The 27309-nt window shown below is 42.6% G+C and overlaps 1 protein-coding gene across 1 annotated transcript; it reads left to right on the top strand.

Annotated features, from left to right (window-relative positions):
- Nucleotides 1-882: 882 nt before the first annotated feature.
- On the top strand, nt 883-18038 carry LOC137439790 (tubulin beta-4B chain-like). The gene is made up of 4 exons (XM_068135887.2): nt 883-1055; nt 10749-10857; nt 15306-15416; nt 16653-18038. Exons 1-4 carry the CDS (start codon nt 999-1001, stop codon nt 17708-17710), a joined length of 1335 nt encoding a protein of 444 aa, XP_067991988.1. The 5' UTR covers nt 883-998; the 3' UTR covers nt 17711-18038.
- Nucleotides 18039-27309: the final 9271 nt, after the last annotated feature.

Below are 27309 nucleotides of genomic sequence, written 5' to 3'. Positions count from 1 at the left end.
AGATCTACTTCATTATTGAGTTCTTACTACCGGTATTTCTTGTTTAAAGTACGAAATATATAATTTAATCTGCTCATTATCCAAGACCCAAAAATTCCAAAAACCCGACAGAAAGACATGAATTGCTGATCGCGATGTTGTTGAGCAGCAATGGCGCCATTTTGAGCGCGGCGAAGCAGCAAACAAACCGCGACGCCGCTGCGCGCTGCAGCTCATCATCGACAAGCACGTGCTGCAATGTCTCCATCTCGCCAGCAATCTGTGCGCATCACGGAAGCACATGTTGCTCAAGTTCCGTCAGCGAAGCGACGGATTCGATGCTTGTATCCAATCATAAAAAAATATATAAACCTCAAATCGTGTTTGTTTGTTCGCTTTTGAGTTATAACTAAATTTTGTGAAATTCTTTGCCAACATTTATTACGCACCAGATTTTGTGAAATTGGCAGTTTCTAAATATTTAGCACATTATACGGATACGACAATACTAAAAATGTATAATTGTTCATTTTAAAAAATATTTCCACTGGGGCGGTGTAAAGGCATCAATACCGCTGTTTCCATCGCTCCCGGAAATAAAATATAACCCGGGTTTGGAGCAAAAAATATGCCTTTTACGCTAATAGTTTTGGAGCTTCTGCCCTATGCTGATGTTTCTGCCGATGCGCTGAGTCGTAATTAAAACACAAATCAGTATTTCTTTCTTCAAATGATAATACCCAGGAAACGCGGTGAATCAATACACCCCTGACAAAACGCGGTTAGACAAGATAATAACCTCTTAGTACATTATAATAACCTCTGTTGGTACATTTATAATAACCTCTGTTAGTATATTATAATAACATGCAAAAAAAAAAAAAAAAAACATTCAATGCCCGCCCCCCTCGACTTATTTATTTAATTGTCAACGGAAGCTAGTAAGGCGTGGTCGCGCCCTTCCTCCAGAGTGATCGTGAACGGCGGATTGAAAGGACGTGTGCTCGGACTTCTGCACAATGAGGGAAATCGTTCACCTGCAAGTAGGGCAATGCGGAAACCAAATCGGCGCCAAGGTGAGAACCTGTGTAATCGTAATTCATTTTTCGTTAATTTTTCGCGCGCCATTGTCATTACGTTAGCGATGAGCTCGGTTAATTACGCGATCTGTTCGTTTTGACTGCGGCGTGTCTACAGTCGGTAATCTATGATCAACGAGCTACTTAATTAAGCCTTCCATATACTATATAAATCGTTTTACTAAGATCGCATTTTCCATGATGCTGCCTCGTTTTTTCATTCAAGATGGCGCGCGCCATTAGCGGAGAGCTCTGTCTGCAAACAGCACGACCTCGAGTAATTAAAAAGAACTACATCTAGTGATTTGATATAGATAATTAAAATACGACGTCATAAATATCGATGGCATTATAATGTCAGGCGAGCTCGCGCCATCGTTTACGCTGGTTGTTTAATCTAAGGTGGCGGCTGCAAATGGCGCGAATTGTAAAGCCTCCAGCCAATAGGATGTGAGGTCCTTGTATCAGGGGTGTGGTCTGTTTAGGATGGAAGGATCCTTGCATCAGGGGTGTGTTCTGTGTAGGATGGAAGGAGCCTTGCATCAGGGGTGTGTTCTGTATGGGATAAGCCTTGTATCAGGAGTGTTCTGTATAGGATGGAAGGAGCCTTGTATCGGTGGTGTGTTCTGTATAGGATGGGAGGAGCCTTGTTGTATCGGGGGGTGTTATGTTTTGGATGGGAGGACCCTTGTACCAGGGGGGTGTTCTGTATAGGATGGAAGGAGCCTTTTATCAGGGGTGTGTGTTCTGTATGGGATAAGCCTTGTATCAGTGGTGTGTTCTGTATAGGATGGGAGGAGCCTTTTATCGGGGGTGTGTTCTGTTTTGGATGGGAGGAGCCTTGTACCAGGGGTGTGTACTGTTTAGGATGGGAGGAGCCTTGCATTAGGGGTGTGGTCTGTATAGGATGGGAGGACCTTGTATCAGGGGTGTGGTCTGTTTAGGATGGAAGGATCTTTGTACCAGGGGTGTGGTCTGTATAGGATGGGAGGAGCCTTGCATTAGGGGTGTGGTCTGTATAGGATGGGAGGACCTTGTATCAGGGGTGTGGTCTGTATAGGATGAGGAGCCTTGTATCAGGGGTGTGGTCTGTATAGGATGGGAGGAGCCTTGTATCAGGGGTGTGGTCTGTATAGGATGGGAGGAGCCTTGTATCGGGGGTACTACAACCAATGAACAATACTGCAACCAATGAATTAAGGATGAGAGTTTATGCAGAGGTATACTCCTATTTACCTCTGCCACCAAAGGTGGATGGAGGTTATATTTTCACGTCTGGCTGTTTGTCTGTGAACAAGATGTCATACAGTTGTTGGATTCAGCCAAAATTTGTCGAAGTGGTAGTGTATGTGACAAGGACGAAATGATTAAATTTTGGTGAAGACCAGATTCGGATCTGGATCCTAGGATTTTAAAGTGATTCTTCACCTTTGGGAGATGGGGCCAAAAAAGATATATAGCAGGATATCTCAAAGTTATGCACGGATTTGGACAAAACTTGGTGGAGAGGTTCAGGTATCTGACAAGAACTAATCTATTCAATTTTGGTGAAGATCTGCATATGGATTCGAACACGATAATTATTTAATTCTTAAGTGATTTTTCACCATTGAGATCTGTCGAAGCGATATATATAACATGATATTTAAATAAAAGTTATGGAGGAGTTGACAAACTTGGTGGACGAGTGGGTTCGGTAACGAGAATAGACATTCGATTTTGGTTCAGGTCCGAATCCAGATCTGGCCTATCACTGGGATACAAAACAAACTGTTCACCCTGGCAGAGGTATGCGCTCTACAGTGCCGTTCTAGTTACCCTCGCCTGAGGAGAGGGTATTGCATTTGAGTCCTGTCTGTCTTTGTTTGTCCGCACAGAATAAATGTGATTTTATCTGCAATTGTCCGATTGACAGGAAATTTTCACTATAGGTGCAACTACACCTGTATAATTTTTGTAATTATAATTATGACTTCATTTGTCACGTGGTTTGGCCGCCATCTTGGAAAAACCGAAAAAAATTGTACCTCTATCTCAAAGCGCTGCATAGAAAAAAATTCAGATATGGCTCGTAAAGAACTCTCCATGTGGCATAACATGTGTTAATAATTGTCATAGGTGCCTCCATTATGACATTCGACAAGTACAAAACTTCATCCGATCAAGATGAAATTTCTTGAGCATCATCCAGGGATAAATTGGTGGAGAAAAAAATAATGTAATCGGTCACGTGGTTCGGCCACGATGTTTCTTTTAACAGCCCTAAAAAACACTGAAACACGTCTTGTCAAGGGTCTGCAATCTCTGATTGCTCTTTCTCATTCATATACTACTCATAATATTGAAAAGTAGTCTGGTGTTGGCTTAGTGGTTAGGGTGCCAGCTTGGGATCCTCTAGGATCCTGGGTTCGAATCCCGGTCGATCGCTGAATTAATTCCAGGGGGGTTGACTCAGCCTGTCATCCTTCTGAGGTCGGCAAATTGAGTACCAGCTTACTGGGATGAATGATCCCGGTGTGTACCCCGATTTAGAATAGGTACACCGTATCCCTGTGTGTCGTAAGAGGCGACTGAGGGTTGGCGTCAGGAAGGGCATCCGGCCATAAAAACATTGCCTCAAATAGGGAACCATGATTGTCATGGGACCCTCAAGGCTAACCCCCGCTCCAGCGGGGAAAATGGCCTTAAAAACGATCATTCATTCATTTATTCATAATATTTGAAAAGTGCATTTCATATTTTAACTTCTACTTTTCATCCCAATTATTCAAGAGCTACAAATGTGCAAACCCTCTCCAACATGTACAGTGGTAGGTACAGTCACTTGAAAAAGTAAGTGCACCCCATATAAAGTTTTGACTTTTTCAACATTTTTCAACATACAGCTATTTGATCTTCATTTTTTTTTTTTTTGTATACATAATCGAGGCTCGTGAAAGAGCTAACATTTATCACACAAACAAATCAGACAAACAAAATATATAAAAAGAGGGAGCGGTAGACAAGATGGGGAGAGAAGGGTAAGCACACAAACACAACATTTGAGAGCAGGGACATCGGGAGATCTGTGAGAGGGAGAGGGCTTGGGGGGAGGAGGTGTGGGAATGGGGGGGGAGGTGGTATATCTATAGTATAGCTTTATATATCTATAGTATATTTTTAAAGTGGAGAAGATTCCAAACAACTGCCAACTTCTTCAGGCCAGGCCGCCCTAGCAAGTTCAGCCTGAGAGCAGACCGCAAGATGCTGAAATAAGTCTCTAAGAACCCCGGAATGTCATCATGGGACCTACAGGTAGCCCTTGCCACTGTTGATGTCAAAGTGCACGAGTCTATCATTAGAAAGAGGCTGCACAAATTTGATCTACATGGGAGGTGTGCCAGGAGGAAACCTTTGCTGTCCAGAAAGAACATCAGGGCAAGACTAAAGTTTGCCAATGAACACCTAGGCAAAGACCAGCACTTCTGGAACAATGTGCTCTGGACAATCTCTGAACAATGGACAGATGAGTCAAAGGTAGAGTTATTTGGCCACAGTACCAGACGACATGTTTGGCGAAAACCAAAGACAGCATTTGACCACAAGAACCTGATACCAACTGTAAAGCATGGTGGTGGAAATATTATGGCTTGGGGCAGCTTTGCTGCATCAGGGCCTGGGCAGCTCACCATCATAGAATCCACTATGAATTCTTCATTGTACCAGAGGGTGCTTGAGGATAATGTGAGGCCATCTGTCGAAAAGTTGAAGCTCAACCGAAGGTGGACCTTGCAACATGACAATGACCCTAAACATACCAGTAAATCCACCAAGGAATGGCTGAAAAGAAAGAAATGGAGGGTTCTGGAATGGCCAAGTCAAAGCCTGGATCTAAATCCCATCGAGATGTTGAGGGGATTTGAAACGAGCTGTGCACGCAAGAAACCCCTCAAACATCGCACAGCTGAAATAATTCTGCGAGGAGTGGGCAAAAATTTCTCCGTCGATGTCAGACTGGTAGACAGTTATAAGAAACGCTTACTTGAGGTTGTTTCTGCCAAAGGGGGCAATACCACCTATTCGAGCCAAGGGTGTACTTACTTTTTCCACATGCGAAATTTGCATTTGTTTATTTAAATTATACAATGGACTTCAAAATGTAAATGTTTCATGATATTTGTTATATTATATCACCTTTATCTATCAATATTATTGAAATGAAGATCAAATAGCTGTATGTTGAAATATGTTGAAAAAGTCAAAACTTTACATGGGGTGTACTTACTTTTTCACGTGACTGTATATATTTTGTATACGGAATCAGAGGCTCATACAAGATCCAACACATTGAACATGAAAACATGCACAGACACATAAAACGTACAATGAAGGGAGGGGGAAAGAGGGAAGCACACAAGCGCAACAACAGTAGAGAACAGGGACATCGGTATATCTGTGGAAGGGGGAGGGCTGGGGGAGCAGGGAGGGGTACATAGTATTAAGCAAACAAACACTACTAGGAATTTCAGGAAAGAAGTTGGGGATTGAATGTTGTGGATTTGTGGTTTTAACGGGGGTAGAAAAGATCAAGGTTTTGGATGGGGGAAGATAACAGATGGTGGTGAACAGCTGTTTTAAAGACCTGGAGGGAGGAGAGGGATTGAAGAGGGTGAGTTTGTTCCAGAGGTGGGAGAAAAGAGGAATGAAAGAGTGAAGGTGAGCAGAGTCTTAATTTTGGCAGTTTCACCATGATGGGGTTGCTGGCAGATTTTGTGCGTCCTGTAGGAATATTTGGCGGATAGAGCTGGGGGAGCTCGGCCGGAGAGAAGTCGGTAGAAGACAGAAAGACTACCTACCTGCCTGTGGTGAGTGAGTGAGTGAAAGGCCCTCGGAGTTAGCTTCATCGCGGAAGATTCCAATGATTCTGAAAGCTTTGGTTTCAACAGCGTGAAGACGAGCTCGGTGTGAGGCAGGAGCACCGGCCCAGAGGGGAGAGCAGTATTCCATTGAGCTGCGGATGAAAGCCTTGTATGTGGTGAGGAGCTCAGGTGTGCCAAGGAAGGACTTCGCATGACGAAGGATGCCCAGTCGGCGACTGGCTTTGGAGGCCAGATTTGAAATGTGGTTTTCCCAGGAAAGATCATGGCAGATAGTGAGGCCCAAAAGCTTGAGTGACAGAACTTCTTGAAGAGGATTGTTCAGAAGCTCTCCCGAGAGAGAGGCGCCTCCTTCTGACTCTCCATTTATTTATATTTATTTCCCTCCTCGTACTTCAAAGCCGCTGCTAGTACAATAAATAAGTTTGGAGAAGTTGTCACCAAAGGATCGAGTAAAAGTGAAAACGACGGCCCAGATGGCATTTGCTCGAGTTCCACAATAGCGTTGTTCACATGGAGGCGGCCATGTTAAGCGGTGCCGAGCACTCCGTTCCGGTAGAGTGCTTGCTTGAACTCTCTCAATCAAGCGAGCTGCTTGCTCATGGAAAATGCCCCAGGGTGATGGAGCAGAGGTTGGCCAACGCAGTGTCGATAAGGATGTCATTCATTCAATACAAAATGGGGGCTGGCAGGATGGGTAGGAGGTATGCACACTCGCTTCCAAGCTGTGTAGCCTGGGTTTGAATCCAGACCCGGTTATAAACTGTCATCCCAGTGTTTCAAGGCAGGGAGATTCATCAATGGGTGTGTCAGACATCCTTGGTGCAGTGGAATATAGTCTATTCTATAAAGCATGCAAAATGGCTGTCGTCCCTCGGTTGGATGTTAAACTGGGAATTCTGTTTGTCGGCATTAGTTGATGGACGTTAAAGATCCAAGGGTGTCCTTCGCGAAGAGTAGGCAAGCTATCGCCGGCACCCTTGGCAAATTCGAAATTTCTGCCCTAACCAGCAGAGGCTATTGCATCAGTGGCCCAGCCACGGCGCTCCCGCAATGATGCCTTGTGCTGAATACAAAATAGCAGGAGTAGAATCTGATTAGCATTAATATAGGAGCAAACAGACTCGTTTGGAAAATAACTGCAGGCCAAAAGGGAATGCGAAAAGTTAATAGCTGAGAATATTTAACCAAATAGCAAACCATTATTTTGATGGACAAGGTGTAAGCAAAGGATTGAGTGCAAGAGGATTCCATTGAGGAATGCACAGGATAATTGGTAGATGAGGTAAGATGGTCGGCTTTTTATTTATTTATATTTACCTTTTAAGGCAATTTTTATGAAAGTTAGTATAAGCCTTTATTGTCTAGTACATGTACATCCTGTATGCATTTAATAATCATTATATTGTAGCAGACAATGGAATATTAAGAGACGCATTGTGGGTAAACCAACAGTGACGGAATTTTAGGAAATGCAGAAGCAAGTATTCGTAGCATAGGTGGTTGCATTACGATGTTATGACATGAAATGGTTTTGCAAACTTGGTGTTTTGACATATTGGTGTTATATGATCCTTGGTGTTATATCACATGATGTTGACATTAAACGGTTCACCAGCAGCTGCCATGAAAATCCTAAAATGATTTTTCTCATCAGGTTCTTGCCACTCGCATTGCTCATCGTTAATGTTAAAAACCTAAGCCTGTTATATAAAACTGGTGGAGCACCTGCCCTATGGGCGATATTGTTTCAAGCATACATGTTCTTCTGACGTGTATACCTCTATTTGGACAGCTGCCTCACTCACTCACTCTCGAGGGGGGGGGGGGGGGGTGCACCGGGTTAAATGCATGTATTGTAACAAAAACATGCTCCACAAAAAAAAAAAAACCCTGGGTTACAGGCATGAGGCAAAAAGATGCCTACGTCTTTTTCATTCACAACGCCTCACTGCACTGGAAAACGTGGGGACAGGAATACTGGACTGTAAAGGGTGGGGACTTGCCATCTCCAGGTGGGAGAGGGTATTGCGCTGCACGAAACACATTTGCATAGAGAATTTGCGTTCCTCCCTCCCCTCCCCCCCCATCCACCCCAAATACCACCGGCAAAGATTTTAAAAAACCCGACACACTAATTGGGATAATGCTGATCCTATGTAACAAGTCTGGTTGTCATATGCCCAGGACGTAGGAGTAGCGTAACAAACGCACAAACACTGGTCCGTGAATTATAATAACTGAGGATTATCCGAAAGCTCTTCAGCCAAATTAAATTTGTGTTATGGACATCGCAACTGGTATAAGGAAAAATAACTATCCCAGTTGAGCTTTGGCAACGATTAAAGTTGAGCTTTTGTTGAGATGGATTAAAAACAGTATCTTTTTGTTACTCGTGTTACAAACCTAAGCCTGTTATTATTTAATTATCTAAGCTCTGCAGTTGAATTGAATTTCTTATATGTATTCGTATGGGGATATATTGTAAATCAAGAGGTAGTTTTAACATTGTAAAGGGATGTAGTGAGGCCTGATCTGGAATAGTGTGTGCAATTTTGTTTACGACATCCGAGGAAGGACATGACTGCCATAGAGGGTTCAACACAAGGATACAAGTTTGATTCTGGGCCGAGCTCGACGAAGCTATGATAAATGTTTGAGGCAGATGGGACTTTATATATTGGAAAGGAAGTGATTGCAAGGTACACGTTTAATACAATGAAGGGTGTGGACGAGATTGGTGCAGTGGACGGTGTTGGGACCAGAGGCCATAGCTTGAGGGTAAAGAAGATGAGTGTTGGGTCAGTTTTAAGGCAGGAGTCTTTCAGTGGGAGATTTTGATGCATGGAATGGTCTTGCTGGAAAGGTAGTGGCAGTGGAGGGAGCAGATAGGTCTACATGCAAATTGGATATGCACAAGGATTTATTGGACGTGGAGGGGTATGGGGATATTGGCAGGAATTTTGAGGTAGCTCGTGTGTGGACGGATGGTTATGGATTCTGCGGTTGGTGCAGTGCAGGCATGATAGGCCCAATGGCGGCGTCCTGCGGCAAAGTTCTTTGTGTGAATGAATTTACGCCTTGCGGTGAAATTGGAGGAAAAACGAATACATGAAGGCGATCAATTTTTCTTTGTTCGTCCTTATTATTATTATTATCGTTATTGTATTTTTATCTGTGATGGGTTCTTCGGATCTGCATCTCAAAATTGTTAATGTAATGTGAAGGTTTGTGTCGAATGTCTGATCCGCAGCAGTTTCTCCACCCACTCGTGCCTTCCCGTGCCTCACCTCGCATGACTGGAATTTTAATCGCGAATGCTTTGGACAAAGGCGCCACATTCGGCAACCTCCGTTCGTTTTCTCTTTAACTCGCCCCTTCCCTCTTCATTTGACTGCAATTTTTATTCTCCCACCCACTGTATGAAATATGATTGAAATAGGGTGGGATCAAAGACGAAATCTACCGAATTTGCATTTTTATCAAATAGATTGTACCCTACAGTTTTGACTACATTCAGTGGAGCTACGGCCATGGTTGGACAAGAAGTAGTCAAAGGGAAGTTGGAGTATGGCTGCGCCTTGATGCTTGTTTGACAAGGATACAATAGGATTTTAAATATCCACACTTTTGAAGTGGACTGCTGACCAAATGTTCCCTCTGTTCCGTGTGGGAATAATAATTAATTGGCACCAATTCCTCCATTTCCTCATTTTAATTTTTTCTTTGGGTATGCTATTGCGTTCATGTGGGGCCTTCATTCAGAAAGTTGTACAAACGAGATACTCTCGTCTAAAACGTGTGAAATCAACGTATTCGATCACAGAAGAAAAACGTTGGGGTCTTTCTACTGTCACTCACCAAGTGACTGACACGGAATGCATGCTTTTGTCTGACCGTATACAGATTGATTGATCTTGTTTTCCTGTCTCCACTACTTTCATACATCTGCATCATACAATCCAAGATGGCCACCGCCATGTATGTCTGAACCTTGTGAGCGGAATATCTTGAAAAATAAGCGAAGTACCAATTTCTAATTTGGTGTGTGGGTGTATCTCGGCATAAGGAAGAACGCTATTGAAAATGGGTCGCCACGTCAAAATCCAAGATGGCCACCGCCATGTTTGTCTGAACCTTGTGAGTGGAATATCTTGAAAAATAAGCGAAGTACCAACTTCTAATTTGGTGTGTGGGTGTATCTACGCATAAGGAAGTACGCTATTGAAAATGGGTCGCCACGTCAAAATCCAAGATGGCCACCGCCATGTTTGTCTGAACCTTGAGTGGAATATCTTGAAAAATAAGTGAAGTACCAACTTCTAATTTGGTATGTGGGTGTATCTAGGCATAAGGAAGAACGCTATTGAAATTGGGTCGCCACGTCAAAATCCAAGATGGCCACCACCATATATATGGCTGAACCTTGAGCAAAATATCTTGAAAAATAAACGAACTACTAACGTCTGATCTGGTGTGTGGGTGTATCTACGCATAAGGAAGAACGCTATTGAAAATTGGGTCGTGACGTCAAAATCAAAGATGGCCGCCGCCATGTATGTCTGAACCTTGTGAGTGCAATATCTTGAAAAATAAGTGAAGTACCAACTTCTAATCTGGTGTGTGGGTGTATCTCGGCATAAGGGAGAATGCTATTGAAAATTGGGTCGCCACGTCAAAATCCAAGATGGCCGCCTTGCGTCTTCCACTGTCAACTCGCATCACTTCCCCGACGGGGGACCTAGGCGTAACGCTTGTATATTGTATTGCCTCGCATCAAATGTATATTGCCTGGGTCTTTCTCTTCTGTAATTTTCTGTACCTTCTGATACAGTTCTGGGAGGTCATCAGCGATGAGCACGGCGTTGATCCCACCGGCAGTTACCATGGTGACAGTGACTTGCAGCTTCAAAGAATCAATGTGTACTACAATGAAGCCTCAGGTTGTGCAGCCTTGCCCTCTCACACATGCTATCATTCTCCTGGTAGTGGAGGATCTAACAACTTTACTGATTCATTGTTTTAGGCTGTGTCTGATTCATCATGTGACAAGAACCCAAACCAATCACTAAGCTTGAGCAGTGTGTGCTGGTTTTGAGGATGTGGGAAACATGATTTTAAAAACAAACGCTCGTTTATTTGTTCCATGACGATTCAATTTTGGTGAAGATTCAAATCCAGATCCAATAATTTTTAAAGTTATCCTTCACTATTGAGTGATTGGGCTAAAACCGATACATTGCATGATATCTCAAAAAGTTATGGACAGACTTGGATGAAACTTGGTGGACCAGTTGAGTGTGTGACAGATGAATTGATTCGATTTTGGTGAAGATCTGAGTATGGATTCGGATACGAGAATTATTTAATTTAAGTGATTCTGCACAATTGAGAGATCGGCGTGGAAAGTGATCAACAACAAACAACAACATGCATTTTAACGCCATTTTCCCTGCTAGAGCGGGGGTTGTCCTTGCGGTCCCCATGACAATCTTTTCCATTTTGCCCTATTTTCTGCATCTCTCCTTGTTAACCCCCTTGCCCGCATTTCTTCTTCCACCATCTTTAGCCAAGTCTTTCTCGGTCTTCCCCGTCCTCTACTTCCTTCCACATTCATTTCCATCACTCTTCTCAACCAGTCACTTTCATCCTTCCTCAACACATGACCAAACCATCTCAACCTGTTCCTCTTCACAGCATCAATCACAGGCTCTATTCCCATCATCTTTCGCAATTCATCATTTGTCTTCCTCTCAATGATACTCTGCACATCCGTCGAACCATTCGCATTTCCACCCTTTCCAACCTTCGTTGCTGCTCTACGTTCATTACCCATGTCTCCTTCCCATAAATCATAACACTTCTCACACATGCAGCATACACCTTTCCCTTCAGCTTCAACGACACTCCCCTCAGCACGCCATTCAGTTCCCGAAACTTCTTCCATGCACATCTCACTCGAGCAACCGTTGCCGAGTCTGATCCACCTTCTCCATTCAGCATGTTTCCGAGGTAGCAAAATGTTTTCACACCTTCCAGCTTCACGCCGTCTCCAAGATCCGACAACATTTCCTCCATCTGCAGCTCCCTCTGTGCACACCTTACATTTGAATGTAGCTGCCACACTGGTTAATGACACTCTCAGACCACTACATTTTTGATGAACCCACTGAGCGCACATTGTACATTGAATGGAGTTCACTCCGACACCCTACCTGCACACAGCACATGGCCACTTCCCAGTTCTTTCCACCTCACCACATGCTTTACCACTTGCCATCACCTTCGTCTTTCCTATATTCACCTTCAGACCTTTTGTCTCAATACATTCCTTCCACTCGTTCATCTTTTCCTTCAGTCCATCCATGCTTTCTGCAATCAACACCAGATCATCTGCATGCAACAACTCCCACGGTAAACCCTCCTTTACGGTCTGAGCCAGCACCTCCATCACAGCTACAAATAGTAGTGGACTTAGTACCGACCGTTGATGCACTCCCACCTTCACCTCAAACTCACCACTGTTTCCGTCCTTCGTCCTTACAGCTGTGCGCGCTCTTTTGTACATTGCCATCACAACTCTGATCAACCATTCCTCCACTTCTAACTTCCTCAATGCCCATGTCAATACTTCGCGTGGAACCAAATCGAATGCTTTCTCCAGATCAACAAACCCAAGAAACAACTTCTTCCTCTTCTCCACGTACTTCTCCTGCAACTGCCTCACAATAAAGAGCACGTCTGTCGTTCCTCTTCCTGGCATAAATCCAAACTGCATTTCGTCGATCTTCACCTTCTTCCTTATCCTCCTCGCCAATACCTTCATTCCATGCTCCAATAACTTTATCGCTCGGTACGAGCCACAGTCCAGAGCGTCACCTTTCCCCTTGTATAGAGGGACGAGGGTACTCGGTTCCCAATCCACTGGAATGCGACTTCTTTCACCAACAGATTACAGATCTCTGCCATTCTCTTCACACCCCAACTTCCTGCTGTCTTCAACATATCTCCCACAACTCCCGTCGGTCCTCCCGCTTTTCTACTCTTAATTGCTTTTATCGCTTCCTCAACTTCCTTCTCAGTTATCTTCTCTGCCGGTCCTAAAACTGGGTTACTCTCTGTTGCCATCCCATTTATTCTCTGTATTCAACAGCATTTCCATACATCTTTTCCATCTTCCTTTAATTCTATCTGGGTCCACAACGATTTGTCCCACTTCATCCTTCAAGCAACTCACCCCCATCACATCACACCTTTTGCTATCTGCATTGCAATCCTGAATACCCCTCTCTGACCCTCTTCCGAATCCAAGCGTTCTCCGAACATTTTCCTACATGCCTTCTGCGCCTTTGCTCCCTCTTTCTTTGCAGCCTTCTTGGCTGCCTTATAACTTTCATGCTCTGCTTTTTCTGCTCCCGTACCCTTCGCCTTCTGCCACTCCTTGAACTTCTTCCTCTTCTCGTCAATCCTCTTTCCAACTTCATCATCCCACCACCATGTTTCCGAGTGCCTCGGTGGTCCTTTTGTCCATCCACATACCTCACCAACGGCTCCCAACAGACTCTTTCATTGACATCCAACCACGTTCAAGCTCAACCACATCATCCTCTACCCTACTCAGCCTCTCTTTTAATGCCTCCCTTACTGTCACCTCTTTCAACCTCCACACCTTCATTCTCGGTTGGTACTTCACCCGCCGAGCTCTCCTCGCACATTTCATCCTTATGTCGCAGACAACCAAGTGGTGCTGTGAAATGGCCTCCTCCCCCGGGATCACCTTTGTGTCCCGGAGGTGCCCCCTATCTCGCCTACGCACCATCAGGTAGTCAACAGTTGTCGTCGACCCATCTGACGTGTATGTAACAAGCTTATTATCCTCTTTCTGGAACTGAGTATTACAAATCAACAAATCAGCTCCATTAGCAAACTCCAAAATCCTTTCACCTTCTCCATTTCTCACAACATATCCATAACCCCCATTAACTCCCTCAAAACCATCCATACTCCTTCCCACATGTCCATTTAGGTCTCCTCCTACCACAACAACTTCATCTTTTACGTTTTCCATCAGCTTTTCTATCGCACACCAGAACTTGTCCTTCTCTTCATCGTTTCGACCAACCTGCGGAGCATATCCCGAGATGACGTTCACCAAGAGCTTTCCAATCATTTTCACCATCATCAACCTATCACTCACTCTCGTCACACTCACCACACTGTCTACAAACTTCTCAGAAAACAGGACACCAACACCATTCATGCCCTCCGGGCACCCTTGCCACACAAACTTGTATTTCTGTCCCTGCCTACCCTTCACCATTCTCACACCACTTCCCTTCCATCTCGTCTCTTGCACACAACACATGTCCACTCTTCTTCTGATCAATACTTCCACCACTTCTCCTGATCTCCCTGTCATTGTCCCTACATTCCATGTCCCAAACCTCAGAAACCGATCTCCACTTCAGGCTGTACCCTGCCCATATGTAGTTGTAATTGTCATGGTTCTCTTTTTGAGGCAATGTTTTTATGGCCGGATGCCCTTCCTGACGCCAAGCCTCTTAGTCGCCTCTTACGACACGCAGGGATACGGTGTACCTATTCTAACCAGGGTACACACCGTGGAAAGCATGGAAAGTGATCATATAACCTATTTTAAAATGTTGTGGACCAGTAATGACTAAACTTGGTGGACGAGTTGGGTAGTAGGTGACAAGAATAAGCCGATTAGATTTTGGTTCAGGTCCGAATCCAGATCTGGCCTATCAGTGGGATATAAAACATACCCTGTGCAGCCTGGCAGAGGCGAGCTTGAGCAGTGTGTGAAAAATAAATATAAACTGTGCAGCCTGGTGCTCCACTGAGGGCCGTTCTCGTTAAAGAATGCTCTCTCGATGGTGCAATCTCTTCATTCCATTCAGCTCATTTCTGGCATTTATAAAACTTGTCAATTTGGAAACTTTTACTGCATGTTAAAGATTTAGAATTGGAAAGAAAACTGCCGTGAGAAAACATTGTGGGATTTTGGTACCAAAATGTTTGCTTACATAGTCTTCAAAAATAACAACTCTGTTGTTAGCCCAGTTAAAATAACCACTCTGGCCCAATTGGTGTAATTTAATTGTAGCATTTTTACAGTGGTTTGGAGGATGCAGGGGGAAACCATAATACTCAATTCCGATTGATATCCATCTCTGAGAAAAAGCAACCTTATGCTTTTAGATATTTTGAAATTGATTGTGGAGTATTCTGAATCCCCAAAGCACTCGGATGCATCGTGAACATTCATAACGAAGTTGATAAATTGGAGGGAAAAGTTGATGTTGGTTTCTGGTTTGGAGTATGTTCTTTCTTTTTATTTTGAAGCTAAATATGTTGTTGAATGTTGCAGGTGGGAAATATGTACCACGGGCCGTGCTGGTGGACCTTGAGCCGGGAACCATGGACTCTGTGCGTTCGGGTCCTTTTGGGCAAATTTTCAGGCCTGACAACTTTGTCTTTGGTGAGTGTGTGTGTCGTATTGCATTGCTGTGATTGTTTTTCAATGAACTCTCGGGCAATACATTCTATAATATCGATATTTTATCTGGAAAACCTACCTCGCCAGATATTTACCCTCGCCAGGGGAGAGGGTATTGCATTCGAGTCAGTTTGTCTCTTTTTGTTTGTCCACACAATAAATGTGATTTTTCTCTGCAACCGTTGGTCTGATTCACAGGAATTTTTCACCATAGGTTTGCCTCCACCTGTAGAATTTTTAAATAATTATGATGTCAGAGGTCATGTGGCAGGTTAATGATGTCATAGGTGCCTCCATTATGATGTCATTCAACAAGTACAAAACTTAATCCGATCAAGATGAAATTTCCTGAGCATCATCTCGGGATAAATTGGTGGAGAAAAAACAAACAATGATGTCATTGGTTATGTGGTTTGGCCGCCATATTTGTTTTAAGACAAAAGCCTTAAACACTAAGATACATACTGGCGAGGGTCTGTAATCTGATTGCTCTTTGTTGTTTTGCATGTTGTACCTGCACTATCCGACCATAGGTACCTGAACCATTGCTTGCCATTCCAGTTGTTGAGGATGCCCATGTCCACTTGTTTTGAGGCATCAATACAATTTGGAGAATTGCATGACATGGAATGCTGTAAAATAGCAACTGCATACAGGCTGCAATGTGGTGCAGTGATTGGGCATCTTGGGGCTTAAAATGTGTTGTCTCTTTTTTTTTTTTTGTGGATAGATGAGTGTAGCTACAAATGGTTTAATTATTATTTCAGGGTCTGGGTGGAGAAACAACTGAAGGAGTGCCTGGCCATAAACTGATCTTAACCAAACGAAGCCATTGTGGGATGAGGTGAAGGCTAATTCTGTTTACTAATGCCTAACAAAATGTGAATGAACTAGGTGAGAAATGGCAGAGCTACTCACCCTCTAACTGGTAGGATAAATTGGAATAAGGGCTCTGGGCTGTGATTGAGGTACAAGGAGATCCTCTATTAAAATGACTTCGCACTCTACTCATTATGGATGGTCAAAATGGTGTCCCGTGCCTTAGTAGGGTTTCCATTTTCTCATTTTTATACCCATGGATCTTCCCCCTCTTCTCCTCCCTCCCAACCCCCACCTCTGTCCATAATATACACGTTTAAGACAAATCTTACTTATTTTAGATCTAAATGAAATATAAATGTATGTTACTTCATTGTATTCCACTTTAATTGTACATAGGTCAGAGTGGTGCTGGTAACAACTGGGCAAAGGGGCACTACACAGAAGGTGCAGAGCTGGTGGATTCGGTGCTGGATGTGGTGCGGAAAGAGGCTGAAAGCTGCGACTGCCTACAGGGATTCCAGTTGACCCATTCACTAGGTGGAGGCACAGGTTCAGGAATGGGCACACTGCTTATCAGCAAGATCCGTGAGGAATACCCTGACCGCATCATGAACACCTTCAGCGTGGTTCCCTCTCCCAAAGTGAGCGATACCGTGGTGGAGCCCTACAATGCTACCCTATCGGTGCACCAGCTGGTTGAGAACACCGATGAGACGTTCTGCATCGACAACGAAGCCCTTTATGATATCTGCTTCCGCACTCTCAAACTCAGTACTCCGACCTACGGTGACCTGAACCACCTGGTTTCAGCTACCATGAGCGGAGTGACCACCTGCCTGCGCTTTCCTGGGCAGCTCAATGCAGACTTGCGCAAACTAGCTGTCAACATGGTGCCATTCCCACGCCTCCACTTCTTCATTCCAGGTTTCGCACCACTCACGTCCCGTGGAAGCCAGCAATACCGTGCACTGACTGTGCCCGAACTCACTCAACAGATGTTTGATGCAAAAAACATGATGGCTGCCTGTGATCCGCGCCATGGTCGCTACCTTACTGTGGCAGCCATCTTCCGTGGACGAATGTCGATGAAAGAGGTGGATGAGCAGATGCTTAACGTGCAGAATAAGAACAGCAGCTACTTTGTGGAGTGGATCCCGAACAATGTGAAAACCGCCGTGTGCGACATCCCGCCACGTGGCCTCAAGATGTCTGGCACCTTCATCGGAAACAGCACAGCCATCCAGGAGCTATTCAAGCGTATCTCGGAGCAATTTACATGCATGTTCCGCCGCAAGGCCTTCCTCCATTGGTACACTGGTGAAGGAATGGATGAGATGGAGTTCACTGAGGCCGAGAGCAACATGAATGATCTCGTCTCCGAGTACCAGCAGTACCAAGAGGCTACTGCAGATGACGAGGGCGAGTTTGAAGAAGATGGTGACGACGAAGGTTGAAGACCTGATCGAAGAAAGTCTGTTGATGCATTTTCTTTAACCTGCATCAACAGACTTTTTGTTGATACAGCTTTGAAGAAAGTCTCCAGGTTCTGTTCCCCTTTTATTGTCGTATTATCGTGGTTAATTTTTGGCAACTTCCATGGATTCGCAACACTTCATTTCTGCTTTCATTCCTTCCTTCCTATTCCCAATTGAAATTGACCATTCCATTAAAGTTGCTTGTATATTCATTCTTTTAACCATTCTCCATGTTTAGGAATACCGTTAATCCATTTATTTGCACAGGCTTGACTTTGGAGTTGAAATAAAAGCTTTGAACATGAAATCTGCCATATTTGTGCCTTGTTACCTCCACCACCAAAGGTGGATGGAGGTTGTTTCCACCCCTGTCTGTCTGGCCGTTTGTGAACAAAATATCAGTTGTGGACTACAACTTTCTCCAAGGACGAAATGATTAGATTTTGGTGAAGATTCGGATTTGGATCCGGCTCTTCGAATTTTTAAAGTGATTCTTCACCATTGAGAGATGGGGTCAAAAATGATACATAGCAGGATATCTCAGAGTTGTGGACGGATTAGGACAAAACTTGGTGGACAGTTTGTGTGTGTGACGAGGAAGAATCGATTCAATTTTGGTGAAGATCCAGATCCAGCCAGAAGAAATTTTTAAAAAGTGGTTCTTCATTATTGAGTGATATGGCCATCCAGGCAAAGGTATGCTCACTACTGAGTGCCTTTCTAGTTTGTTTCGCAACCCGTGCAGCTGCGATGGTCCGAGACCCTGGTGAAGAGGTACAGCTGCTTAGTCTGGGTTTGATTTCTAACCCGCCTATAAACTCATTGTTTTTCACAGGCAGGATGTTGAATCTCAGTGCTCCTTCCGTCTTTTGGATGGACATTAAGGCAGCTGTCCCATCTGCTCGCATTCATTGCTCGACGCTAAATATCCCATGCTTTTTTTCAATTGAGAGTAGGTGAGGTATCACTGGCACCCTGAACAAATCCCTGCTCTGACTACTACTTCTGATAAAGCAAAGGCAAACCACACCATGGAACCTTGCTAAAGGCCTGCTTTGGCAGCCATGGCCATAATAGAGAATTGCCTTTACATGCCAAATGTTGCATAAAATCTGGATTTGTAGGTGTATACAATTTCTTTCCTTACGACCCCTCCCCTTAAATATTTGTCGATGGTTAGTAGGGGGCAGGGGTGATAGATGGTATGTTTTTGACACCTTGTATTAACCTGCAAAGAAATCCAGTCGCCAGAACTAAGTGGAACTTTTGTGTCCTTCATGACATCCTTTAAACCAAGTTTCCTGTTTGGAATCGTTTTCAATTTTGTTTGACTAAGGCAGGCAGAGTAAAAAATATATATATAAAAAAAAAGACCGGAAGGCCAACAGCGGCGTAGCTGGCCTTGTCAAATATTATAAACCACAAACATGTATGATTAGCTTTTTAAACAGTTGCTGATGCTGTTTATGACTGAACAAAAATTTGGAGGAATCCTGCCATCCGTGAAGCAAGTTTTAATTGCAGAATGGAGTGAAGATCTACTGTAATCTGTATACCCCACAAGGGTTGGGTAAATGACATCACTTTCTGCTGCAAAAGGCGTTTTTAGTAGCTGCCTTTTGAAACCCACCAATTAAGGTTTTGTTTTGAAAACCACCAATGAAACACACTTTTCCTGCCGTTTAACATGAAACTGAAGGAGGAAGACCAGGATGTGCTCATTTGCCAAGCCAGTCATTCCTTAACAGTTTTGAATGGTGTGCTTGCTTGAATGCTTAAACCACTTTGTGATCTCCACGAAACTTGGTAAATGAACACACACCCAATGTTCTTGAGATCTGACCATAGATTGACTAATCTATATACCCCAAAGAGGAATGATCCTTCATGCTCCCGTGGTGAGTGGTGAATGAGTAAATTAAAATGTCAGTCGGTGGAGTCAGCCGTCGTAATGACGTAGCGGGACGGCCGGACACAAAATTGCTGCTACTTTAATATAATGAAGATGACTGCTTTTGATATTTGATCATTTTAACAATCGGTGTTTGTGTTTCACACTGAATGAAAAATGTAAAGGTAGAGCATGGCGATTGTGATATATGACAGGTTCGATATGTTCGGCATGAACGACATTGGAATCAAAATGCCGGAGTGTGGAGTCAGCGTGGTGCGCCGTAATGACATCAGACATAATCGCATCACCCTGTCATGTGACCAGACCCTCAGCTCTGGTATACGTTTGAGGGGACGTACAGTCACGTAAAAAGGTACACCCCGTGTAAAGTTTTGACTTTTTCAACATAGCTATTTGATCTTCATTTCAACAATATTGATAAAGGTGATAGAATATAACAAATATCATGAAACATTTACATTTTGTCGTCCATTGTATAATTAAAATAAACAAATGCAAATTTCGCATGTGGAAAAAGTAAGTACACCCTGACATTTATCACTACTTCAAATACCTAAAATTCGAATCAGGTGCACCAGCTCAGGTGCAAATGATTAGAACATTGTTAGAGAGGATCTTGGAGGAATCTGTCTTATTTAAACCTCAGACATTTAGTTTTGTTTGCTCTTTGTTGTTGAAGTGTGCGGTGTCACCATGCCTCGATCAAAAGAGCTCTGAGGCCTTCAGAAGGAAGGTTATAGATGCCTACGAGTCTGGGAAGGAATTTAAAAAGATCTCCAAACAATTTGAAATCGATCATTTGACTGTCCGGAAGATCATCGACAAGTGGAGAAGATTCCAAACAACTGCCAACATGTTCAGGCCAGGCCGCCCCAGGAAGTTCAGCCCGAGAGCAGACTGCAAGATGCTGAAAGAAGTCTAACAACCCGAGAATGTCATCACTGGACCCACAGGTAGCTCTTGCCACTTGATGTCAAAGTGCACAAGTCCACCATTGGAAAGAGGCTGCACAAATTTGATCTACATGGGAGGTGTGCCAGGAGGAAACCTTTGCTGTCCAGAAAGAACATCAGGGCAAGACTAAAGTTTGCCAATGAACACCTAGGCAAAGACCAGCACTTCTGGAACAATGTGCTCTGGACAGATTAGTCAAAGGTAGAGCTATTTGGCGACAGTACCAGAAGACATGTTTGGTGAAAACCAAAGACAGCATTTGAACACAAGAACCTGATACCAACTGTAAAGCATGGTGGTGGAAATATGATTTGGGGCAGCTTTGCTGCATCAGGGCCTGGGCAGCCAGCTCACCATCATAGAATCCACTATGAATTCTTCATTGTACCAGAGGGTGCTTGAGGATAATGTGAGGCCATCTGTCAGGGTGTTGAAGCTCAACCGAAGGTGGACCTTGCAACATGACAATGACCCTAAACATACCAGTAAATCCACCAAGGAATGGCTGAAAAGAAAGAAATGGAGGGTTCTGGAATGGCCAAGTCAAAGCCCAGATCTAAATCCCATCGAGATGTTGTGGGGGGGATTTGAAACGAGCTGTGCAAGCAAGAAACCCCTCAAACATCACACAGCTGAAAGAATTCTGCATGGAGGAGTGGGCAAAAATTTCTCCCAGTCGGTCAGAGACTGGTAGACAGTTATAAGAAATGCCTACTTGAGGTTGTTTCTGCCAAAGGGTGCAATACCACCTATTAGAGCCAAGGGTGTACCTACTTTTTCCACATGTGAAATTTGCATTTATGTTTATTTAAATTATACAATGGGCTATAAAATGTAAATGTTTCATGATATTTGTTATATTATATCACCTTTATCAATATTATTGAAATGAAGATCAAATAGCTGTATGTTGAAATATGTTGAAAAAGTCAAAACTTTACATGGGGTGTACTTACTTTTTCTGTGACTGTACATACATATGGATGAACAAACGCTGTTCTGGACAACTTTGCCCTATGGGCTATGCTGTAAAAAAAAAAATCATTCTGAGCATGTGCAATCGGGACAGGTTCAGACAGTACTGCACAACAGGAAACTTGTCTTTCTATTCGTGTTCAAAATATAACATTCAATACTAGAACGCCACTCAGTGGAGCGCATACTCCTGCCGTGGGTGGCCGCTGCTTAGCCCTGTATTCCAATGGTAAAAAATACCTGGATCCAGAATAATATCCTGAGCTTCACCAAAAACTAATCAATTCTTTCTTATCCCAAGGGCAATCATCCCACCAACTTTCATCCAAATCCGTTCAGAACTTTTCCAGATATCTTGTTCACACACACACGGACGGACACGATCGAATGCATTATTCCCTGGCGGTAGTAATAAATGTGTTCCATCATAAACTGATGTACTCCCTGGTGGGAGTAATAAATGAGTTCCTCCATCATAAACTGATGTACTCCCTGGTGGGAGTAATAAATGAGTTCCTCCATCATAAACTGTTTTAGTGTAGCAGCATAGCAAACCTGTTGTGCATTTTGTGATACAAGCACCAAATTTGGCACAAATGTACATTAATATGTTGCGAACATTTTCAGATATTGGGCCACTTGAAATTCCGTAATTTTTTTTTTCAAATTTTTCCAAATTTCGTAATTTCAAATTTTTCGGGTGACACCGTCACAATTTCGGTCTTCGAGGCCGGCCGATATAGTGGGGCGGCTTAGCCCAAATATTCAAAAGAATTGTGCATTTTGTGATACAAGCACCAAATTTGGCACAAATGTACATTAATATGTTGCGAACATTGTGTGGTCAGCAATGAAGACGAGAGTCTGAATTACATGTATGCAAAAGACCTTGTGAACCAGTGAAGCAAATACACGGGTAAGCATGAATTAAATCTAGGGCATGATATAATTTCCATGATGTTTACCTCTACACTCAATGGTGGAAGGAGGTAATGTTTTGATCCCAGCTTGTCTGTATGTCTGTTTGTCTGTTAGTCCACAAAATTCCAGACAAAGCTTGTAGTAGTGGTAGTTGTAGTGGTAGTGGTGATAACAGAAATTGTTATATAGAACTGAACTTATATTATTATTATATGCAGAAAATAACTTCATTTCTATATGCCCTGCAGTGGACAGGTTAATTGGTTTATGCACTGAAGGGGTCACCCTGGTGTGCACTGCTGTGTTCTGCCTCACTGAGTTGTTCAGGTATGATGTACTCAGCACAAGCTTCCGGTCGGCCCGGAGGTGGGGGTGCGGGGCCTGTCACGGAACGTCAAAACAAACGGCCTGCCGGGGCCGCCCAAAAGTCGGGCGTGAGGGGCGCGTCCACTAATGGAACGCCTCTCGCTTCCCAGATCGAGGGCCACGTGGTCAGGAGAACCTCGTCCCTTCCGGTCACACTTTGCCTATCGGCCGGCCTCGAAGACCGAAATTGTGACGGTGTCACCCGAAAAATTTGAAATTACGAAATTTGAAAAAATTTGAAAAAAAAAATTACGGAATTTCAAGTGGCCCAATATCTGAAAATGTTCGCAACATATTAATGTACATTTGTGCCAAATTTGGTGCTTGTATCACAAAATGCACAATTCTTTTGAATATTTGGGCTAAGCCGCCCCACTATTTGTAGACAGACGGCCATGAATTAATTGGTTAACCCTGCTTTTCGCTACCACACACGGGGTAAAAATGTAGTGACAATGATTTGCAATAAAATAATGGCAGAATTGGTACTGGGATACAACCCAGTCAAGGATAGGTTAATATTGAAGTTGAAAGGCCATCTCCACACCATCATCATTCAGATATATACACTGACTTCTGCAGCAGATTATGAAAATGTGGAGTTTTGTGGAAGGTTGCTGGAATTGGTAGAACAGGTGCCCAAAGGAGATGTTTTAACTCCGGGAGACTGGAATGTAGAAATTGGAGAAGCAGGAGCACCAGGGATTGCAGGAAAGCACGGATTTGGTATCCGATATAAACTTGCGGAGTTGCATTAGTTATTCATGCCTGTTTGTTTTCTTCACGTCCTTAAAAACGGCGTTTCCTGTTTGGAATGGTTTTCAGTTTTGTTTGACTGCCAGACTGGCACAGACCAAGGAAATTAAAAGAAAAAAAATGGTACAGCAGTGAAGGAATGGATGAGATTTGTTTGATGCGATCCTGCTGGATTTCTGTGGAGAGAATGAGCTCGTAATTCAAAACATGGTTCAAGCACCCCAAGGGCAGACTGATGGGTAACATATAAATAAGATTGATTACATTCTAATCAACAGAAGATGGAGAAATGCTGTGCACCTGCCTTCCTCTGATAGGTGCAGACTGTGGGGCAGACAAAACTATGAGTGAAATTGAGGAAGATGAAAAAACAAGTACAAAAAGTTTTAATTAAAACAAAAGCCGCGTCGATGTTACACAATGCCTAGATGCAGCTGTGCCTATAACGTCGATGTTATAGGCACAGGACATTCCTATTGATTCGATTACTTGATGTTATTTTTGTGCAAAGTGAAAATATATCTCGGCAATTTCCCGTGTGGCGACGAATTTTTAATATATCTTGGCATTTTCCCGTCTGTTATTTCAGGCGGTGTATGACTGACCATGCTCGATTAAAAAAAAAAAAATCTCGGCAATTTCCCGTGTGTGGCGACACGTGAACGAAGCTATGCTGCTCTCTCCACATTATTGTGACGACGTATAAATTAAATATTTCATCGTGACTATTGTCATCAAATGGACGAATTTTTAATATATCTCGGCATTTTCCCGTCTCTTATTTTGGGCGGTGTATGACTGACCATGCCGCGATTTAAAAATATATATCTCAATGGACTTGAAGTTACAGGCCTTTGAGAATTCATTTCGTTCTATAAAGGGCAACTTTCATCGGATTTTCTTCCCGTTTTTTTTCAACCGAGTCTAAAACTATGTTAGCGACTGTGAAAAATGAAATGATATATCGAATTTGATTTGAAATAAAACTGTGTGAGAGAGGAAGACACCACGGGCCTACAAAACAGGCCTCAAAGCTATGCGAGTTAATAAAATGGTGGATATTTGTTTATATGAAGGCTCTCCCACAATGGGTGGAGCTATGGTTCCCAGAATGGGTGGAGCTTTGAGGTTTTGTCTTCTCTGCAAGAACAAGAAGAAGAAGAACAACAACAACAACAGCAGAGGGCACTCTATGACCAGCGTCTTGCGACGCGGCTAAAAAATCAAAAGGTTAGACAATGTGAGTATGTGACTTGAACATATATCTAAACAAGTACAGATATATTCAAAGGACACCACCCCAATGCCAAATAAATAACATATCCTCCAGCGTGCGACATTGCTGGGGTGCCTTATACTGCCATGCAGCACACAGAGTATAGGGAGGGAGAGATGTACAAGAATTGATTGATTAATTGCATCATTTAATTAATAAATGATAATCGTAAAATAATTAATTTCTTAATCAATGGGCTAATAGGACACCTAAACCACCAGTGTTTCACCTGAAGCTGTAACTTTTTGAAAATTAAATAATTAATTGATCAATAAATGAATGATTTTTTTCTTGATGAGAAAGGAAATAAATAAGTACTTAATAAATCGATAATAATTAAGTAATTGATTAATCAAAAAACAAAAAATACTATTTTTGCCAAAGCACTTGCTCACTATTGTGCCAAAATTTCAGCTTCTTAGCTCAAACGATTGGTGAAATATCGCCCAGACAATCAAACAAACAATAAATGTCTTGCATAGCACGATACTTGCGAAATCCCAAAATAAGTTGTAGGCCGATGATGACCTCAAACTTACTTGGTGGTTGAATTCAGTGTCAATATATGCAAATCCTCTTAAAATTCCAAGTCAATTGGATGAAAATTGAGGATTTTAGAAATTTGGCTGATGTTGACCTTTTGGCCTATGTTGACCTTAAATATAATTGGTGGTTGAATTCAGTGACCATTTATGTAAATGCTCTTCAAATTTCAAGTTAATCGGATGAAAATTGAGGATTTTAGAAATTTGGCTTATGTTGACCTTTTGGCCTATGTTGACCTTGAATATAATTGATGGTTGAATTAAGTGACCAGATATGCAAAGCCTCTTCAAATTTCAAGTCAATCGGATGAAAATTGAGGATTTTAGAAATCCGGCCTATGTTGACCTTAAATATAATTGGTGGTTGAATTAAATGACCACTTTGACCAGATATGCAAATCCTCTTCAAATTTCAAGTCAATCGGATGAATATTGATTTTAGAAATTTGGCCTATGTTGACCTCAAAATTACTTGGTGGTTGAATTCAGTGTCAAGATATGCAAATCCTCTTCAAATTCCAAGTCAATCGGATGAAAATTGAGGATTTCAGAAATCCGGCCTATGTTGACCTTTTGGACTAAGTTGACCTTAAATATAATCGGTTGAATTTTGAGACCATATATCCAAATCCTCTTCAAATTCCAAGTCAATCGGATGAAAATTGAGGATTTTAGAAATCCGGCCTATGTTGACCTTTTGGCCTATGTTGACCTTAAATATAATTGGTGGTTGAAATCAGTGACCAGATATGCAAATCCTCTTCAAATTTCAAGTTAATCGGATGAAAATTTAGGATTTTAGAAATCTGGCCTATGACCTTTTGGCCTATGTTGACCTTAAATATAATTGGTGGTTGAAATCAGTGACCAGATATGCAAATCCTCTTCAAATTTCAAGTTAATTGGATGAAAATTGAGGATTTTAGAAATTTGTCCTATGTTGACCTTAAATATAATTGGTGGTTGAAATCAGTGACCAGATATACAAATCCTCTTCAAATTTCAAGTTAATCGGATGAAAATTGAGGATTTTATAAATTTGGCCTATGTTGACCTTAAATATAATTGGTGGTTGAAATCAGTGACCAGATATGCAAATCCTCTTCAAATTTCAAGTTAATTGGATGAAAATTGAGGATTTTAGAAATTTGTCCTATGTTGACCTTAAATATAATTGGTGGTTGAAATCAGTGACCAGATATACAAATCCTCTTCAAATTTCAAGTTAATCGGATGAAAATTGAGGATTTTATAAATTTGGCCTATGTTGACCTTAAATATAATTGGTGGTTGAAATCAGTGACCAGATATGCAAATCCTCTTCAAATTTCAAGTTAATTGGATGAAAATTTAGGATTTTAGAAATCTGGCCTATGACCTTTTGGCCTATGTTGACCTTAAATATAATTGGTGGTTGAAATCAGTGACCAGATATGCAAATCCTCTTCAAATTTCAAGTTAATCGGATGAATTGAGGATTTTATAAATTTGGCCTATGTTGACCTTTTGGCCTATGTTGAGCTTAAATATAATTGGTGGTTGAATTCAGTGACCAGATATGCAAATCGTCTTCAAATTTCAAGTCAATCGGATGAATATTGTGCATTTTAGAAACTTGACAAATTTGGTGACCTTTTGACCCCCAAAACAATAGGATTCTTGCGTATGACCAACTATACCAGTTGGTTTCGTGAAGATCGGTTGAAAATTGTGACCTGTAGGCGACAAACAAACAGACAGAATAACGCACAGGACCAAGCAATATACTTGAAAAATCTTCGATTTTCGCAAGTAACAACCGGAGTGAAAACCGAGTACTCCCTTTCAGCACGAGTCATCGCCGGGCCCCTTTCGGTACCTGGCGATGACG

Source organism: Myxine glutinosa, chromosome 1 (assembly GCF_964187855.1).
Source record: "Myxine glutinosa chromosome 1, kmMyxGlut1.1, whole genome shotgun sequence".
NCBI lineage: Eukaryota > Metazoa > Chordata > Myxini > Myxiniformes > Myxinidae > Myxine > Myxine glutinosa.
Note: the sequence above shows the minus strand (reverse complement) of the source record. Positions and strands in the feature narration are given on the sequence as shown.

What these genes read in the sequence shown, in the direction of transcription:
- LOC137439790 (XM_068135887.2), top strand. Translation starts at nt 999, where the DNA reads ATGAGGGAAATCGTTCACCTGCAAGTAGGGCAATGCGGAAACCAAATC. An exon ending in GAAACCAAATCGGCGCCAAG is followed by an intron (nt 1,056 to 10,748) that starts GTGAGAACCTGT and finishes CTTCTGATACAG; the next exon opens with TTCTGGGAGGTCATCAGCGA. An exon ending in GTACTACAATGAAGCCTCAG is followed by an intron (nt 10,858 to 15,305) that starts GTTGTGCAGCCT and finishes TGAATGTTGCAG; the next exon opens with GTGGGAAATATGTACCACGG.